At 39.3% G+C, this 5,469-nt stretch overlaps 1 protein-coding gene across 1 annotated transcript; it reads left to right on the top strand.

Moving 5' to 3' along the window:
- The first annotated feature begins 836 nt into the window (after positions 1 to 836).
- LOC139128941 (probable G-protein coupled receptor No9) lies at positions 837 to 2,504 on the top strand. The gene has a single exon (XM_070694632.1). It carries the CDS (start codon positions 837 to 839, stop codon positions 2,145 to 2,147), a length of 1,311 nt encoding a protein of 436 aa, XP_070550733.1. The 3' UTR covers positions 2,148 to 2,504.
- Positions 2,505 to 5,469: the final 2,965 nt, after the last annotated feature.

The following is a 5,469-nucleotide window of genomic DNA, read 5'->3' as shown; positions in this document are numbered from 1 at the left end:
CTGAGGCTTAATTAGATGTCAGTTTCTCGGCCAATGAGCACCCCGCAATTAATCGATTGGATTGAATAATTACCTTTCTGGGTTTTTCTCACTTGATAAATATTTTTCTCTCCATTTATCATCGATGGTTAACATAAGTTAATTGTTTCTAGAGATTTATTATTAACGGATATTTTGTAACACCCAACCCTAGCAAGAACGTTATAATTTGGAGCCTGTGAATTTATCATTTAAATTAAAAATCGCGAATTTTCATTGCATCTCAAAACAGAAAACGTTCTAACAAGACGGTTGTATTGTCACTCTGAAGCATTGCTCCACATTGCATTATGTGAAGTAACTGACAGGCATAGTGATGACGGCTCCGCCAATCCGCAGATACCAGGCAGGGCCATTTTCTATGCAAACCAATGAACGAGGGATATGGATAGTAGTGAAGGACACAAAAAACTAACTATAATAGGTTCTATCAAAGATAAATACATATATTCATTGAATTTATCCGCAGATAGATCCAGCCAGCGAACGGCGGTATATCTTATCGAGTAGCTCCAGTTCTCCGACAAAATCTACGTAAAGCTGACTCACATTAGTGCATTGGCGATTGACAGAATACGCGAACAAGACGGCTACAATCAAGTACAGTCATCACAGTTTACAATAACACATAACAGCTTTTTTTTAGAATCCAGCAAGAGTATTTTGTTCACACTTCAAACATTCTGAATACGTAGATTTTGACGGTTCGGTCAATCGGTCCTCTAAATTCAAGTACGAACACTTCATAAGCTGTCCACAACAAAGCAACATAGGGAAATATTGCCTATTTTCAACCAATGGCGTACAACGTATCAAATGATACCTACATCGAACAGTCCTCGATGGAGGGCCATGTTGGTCTACTTTTCTTTGAAATAGCGATAACATGCATCATCGTCTCGGAAAATACCGTCGTGATCACTTCATACTTATCAATGAGAAAGCTCAGAGAAAAAGTGTCAAACATCTTCATCGTTAACTTAGCATTCGCGGACATGCTTTGCGGTCTCGTTCCATTACCTTTGATGGCAGCAGCACACGTCGCGGGAGGATGGGCTTTTGGTGAAGCTCTTTGCAACTTTAACATAGTGTTTCATGTCGGACTGTCAGCGACCTCTGCGTACGGAGTGATGCTCGTCACTCTGGACAAATACATCTTTTTGATACACCCACTGCGATACCACCAGCTTGTTACCGAGCAAAGGGCAAGAATCGTTGTAGTGAGCACATGGGTCGGTACTTTTCTTTATTCTGGTATCGCAACGACCACTCGCTTGAACGAAATTCATGACGAAAAGGCATGGGCTAACGTCTACCCACCATTATGCTATCCTATCCAGCCGACGTATGTACTCTCAACTGCGATATTTTACATTTTCATCCCTGGCATAATAATCATTCGCTGCGGATTTCATATACTTCGGGTTATCCGAGATCAGTTGAAGAAAATAGAATCCCAAGTCCCTCGTGGGCGTCTTCAACACAATGAACCAACAACTTCTAACGATCGCACGGATGGCCAAGACACCCTTGCTATTGAGGAAGTCGAAATTACGCGCGAAATAGAAGGCAAGTTTGCCGAGGAAGAGGGACCGGTGAAGATGAAGATGGACCCATTGTTCAATGAAGATTCAGCAAACAATCGACTGGATTCCAACCAACACCGTGCGGTACCTACTCACCAAGAGAAGACATCATCAGCCGAAACCGGTACATCAAAGAAATCTAACGAAGAGCAGAAGAGTGGAAGATCTAAAAAGATCAACACAACGCGTGCCACCGGACACAATCAACCACAGGTGAGTGTTCAAGGCGGGATACGACGAGTGAGCAAGACAGAACTGAAAGCAGTCAAGACAGTTGGACTTGTCATCGCAGCTTTTTTCACCATGTGGGCCCCGTTCTTCACAACCCTGGCAGTAGCCGGGGCTTGCGTCGAATGTCCGTTGGACTTTGAGCGTACATTATCAGTAACTGTCGCTATAGGCTTTGCTAATTCGGCCCTAAATCCCATACTGTATGCCGGAAATAAAGATTTCCGTCGAGCCTACAAAAAGGTGATCTGTTGCTTCTGTTCAGTGGTTTCATCTTCAATTAATCCCATGTAGACCGCTTTCTCAAGAAATTGTCATATGGTCGGTCCTGGCGACAAGGCTTCAAAAGAATATGTCTGTACACATCATTATTTGAACGACTTAATGATAAATAGGTATATAACCATGTCAAAAATGAAAATACTTAAGAAAGTGACAGTGAATAGACGTGGTTAGAAGGAATGATTAATACCCCCTTTGGTGTTTCTCTATATCGCATTTTGCCGTTCGTTTTTCGCAAGACAGTTTTAAAATACGTGATATCAAGCTGTTCAACAACACTCATGCCGACGTGCATACATGTTCTAGTGTCGGTATAGGTGGGTGTTTAATCTTACTGGTATGTAATTCTTGGTGTTTTTTTCGGTTGGTCGTGTGTATCAAAGTCAAATACTAAAGACAGTAATGTTGTTGGCAAATGTTACAAATTGCATTATATAATATACTATGAAAGTAAATATATAACCTTTTTAAAAACAATTATATGTATTCATCGTGCAAAACTATATTGTGATCATGAGCCGTGATAATTGGTTATAATACACTTATAATACCTGATAAATGTAAAAATAAGCATTTTGACTGTCAGAGACTTTTTAATATCAGATTTTACAGTTTCCTAGAAAACGACCTGTGTTTAAGAAAATAGCACATCATTAAATATTGAATTTTTTTCTGCAGTGAAATTTTCACTCGACTGAAGATTGCTTCAGCCTTCTGATTTGTCTGTACATACGAAGATTAATAAGGGCAAGCGCACAACTCCAGAAGTCAATGACATTTTCAATACCGATGGTAGTTAGATAATTCCACTTCATAAATGACTTACACATTGGGCATTGAATTGTCGATCAGAGATTATAGTTATTACTACTTTATACTAGTCTTGTCTGTTGCTCTTAATATTGTGAATTACTGGAACAACTCAATGTATAATCTTCGTGTTAGCTCTTGTAACTTAATATGTCGTCCATGTAATAAATATTGCTAAATGATGAATATCTGTCGTCTGTAGTCTTAATGACTTTCACAATTAAACTTAGCAGTCAAGTGGTATACATACGCTTCTGTACAGAAATTATGTATGATTAAACTTTTTGTGAAATATTCTCTTGCAAGAAAATTGGGCGGTTTGAAAGTAATATTCAGTAAATTTTCGCGCCAATAGATTCGAACCAAGAAATAATAGCATCTATCTGTTCGCCTTGCGAAGACGTCAGCTGTCCAAACCCCCCAGTCCCCACCCCACAAAGATGGTTCAATGGCCACGGCCCATCTACAAACTATAAAGGTCACGAAGCAATCCGACATACATTATGGTAAACATATGGTAACTTAGAACATAAAGATTTTGTCATCCCTGTAAAGAGCATCACAAGCACAGTTTTGAAGCGATTTTTTACAGGGGAGGACAAAATGTTTGAGATAGCGAGGCTGATAAGTCCCTATGCCAATCCCCGTTGCAATGTCTCAATGTCCCTAGGCCTGGGGAAAAGCGAGGCACTTAAACTGGTTCAATTGCTCGCTGGTTGTGTTATTTTCTCTAGAACGTCTCCCACTTCAGTTGCTCTGTTCGACGAAAGATTCTCCTAAATAGTTGACCATATAGCACAGGCATTGAGTTTGCTCATATCGCTGTAGACTATTCTAACTGGGAAGTTCGGGGAGATGAAGGATAGGTTACACAAGCAGGCAGCATTTCCTAGTGAGATGGGTACAGCGCCAGGAATATATTGATAGGACTCACCAACTTTGCTATCTCAAACATGTTGTCGTCCGCTATAACATCTTCTTCAACATTTTTAATCCAGATGGTCCAATTGGTCTATTTAGCAGGGTCCTCTTGAAGCGCTTTGATGTAATAGTGTTTTAGACACTCCACTTTCCTGTCCTAAGGTTGATCTTACGTATGTTGATCTGACGATTTCTGTGCTTTCATGAGTTTGATTATTAGCATGGTTTCTACCAATGGTTATACCCGTTTATCATTTCTTTTGTTACCAATGCAATCTTGTTCAACGTGAAACCGACCATTTGTCTCCTCATGAACTATTTCTCAAATGCCCCCAAAAAGGGAAAAGCAAAAAAAACCCCAAAACACAAAACAAACAAAACAAAACGAAAACACCTTCCAAAAACAAAAACAAAACAGGAGCTAATTCTCAAAGGACAGTACAATTGATCAAATTGTTATTGATAATATTTTTGTGTTTCAAGTTTCATGTTTTGAAAATCAGCAATCACATTTAAACCTAAATTCCAACGTCATGCACCCGTTAATAGGTTAATGAATATTGATGAACATCATTTATTATCATAGTACTGTGCACCAATAATACCTCGTGCAGACGAAATATAGGCTATACACTGTTCTATGAAAGACCGCATATGGAATCCCAATTCTGTCCATCCCAATACCAATCACCCGTAAATGTCTTCCCCAAGGTATCCTAAGCGTACTACTCAATGTTCTTAGTTGCACTTGAACCTTTGTTGTCGTGAATTGTCCAAATTCCTACGCTGTTGGAATGGAAAATCTTGCTATTTTAAGAGGCGCCTTGCTCATCCCGGGCGTTCGTCTGGTTCTGGTCACTCGCCATTGTTTCAAAGCAGCAGACGACACTACATGTATGGTTAAGTGACCAGGCACTTTCCCAGCACTGTCTCCTTAAGGTATAGTCTTTCAAAAATACCCCAAAACGTCACTCTTTTCAATTCAATGAGGACTGGATGTATCTATTTTCTCATCACGTGACGTATTTGGCGAATCGCAACACGGAATGAGCATGTGGCTAGTTACTAGCAAGGTACTAGTAAACTTAGACAATACAATAAAATCATTCGAGTCAGGTTAATTTAGTGAGGATTGTCTTATTACGCGCGTACTTACAAAGTTATTATCAAGATGTGTTTTAATATGCAGTCTTAGTAAGTGCGAAAAGTGAATCACCAAGAAAACTGGCATTGAACAATCTTTAATCTTGTAACAGTTATACGATAAAGAGGATTCGAGTTCTTCAAGGTTCAATATTTGTTGAATAATCGCATTCATACACATCCGTAATCCATAAGACTAGGTCAAAGTTCGTAATAGACTAGTTATGAACATAGACAGAAAACAGCACAGAACGGACAGTAAGGCACCGGTACACATAACAAAGTCAATTCATGAAAAAAAGATATTTTTTTGTTGATGAAAGTGAATGGCCGTGTTTTCTTCGGCTTACCAATACAACAATTCCAGTCTATTTAACGTTGAACGTCGAATAGCGATGAAAAATCGATCAGATATGCTGACATCTGCTGAGTAATCTATCTGTTGATATCTTCAATGAAG

Source organism: Ptychodera flava, unplaced genomic scaffold, assembly GCF_041260155.1.
Source record: "Ptychodera flava strain L36383 unplaced genomic scaffold, AS_Pfla_20210202 Scaffold_79__1_contigs__length_559180_pilon, whole genome shotgun sequence".
NCBI lineage: Eukaryota > Metazoa > Hemichordata > Enteropneusta > Ptychoderidae > Ptychodera > Ptychodera flava.
This window is presented reverse-complemented; position numbering and strand designations above follow the sequence as displayed.

What these genes read in the sequence shown, in the direction of transcription:
- LOC139128941 (XM_070694632.1), top strand. Translation starts at nt 837, where the DNA reads ATGGCGTACAACGTATCAAATGATACCTACATCGAACAGTCCTCGATG.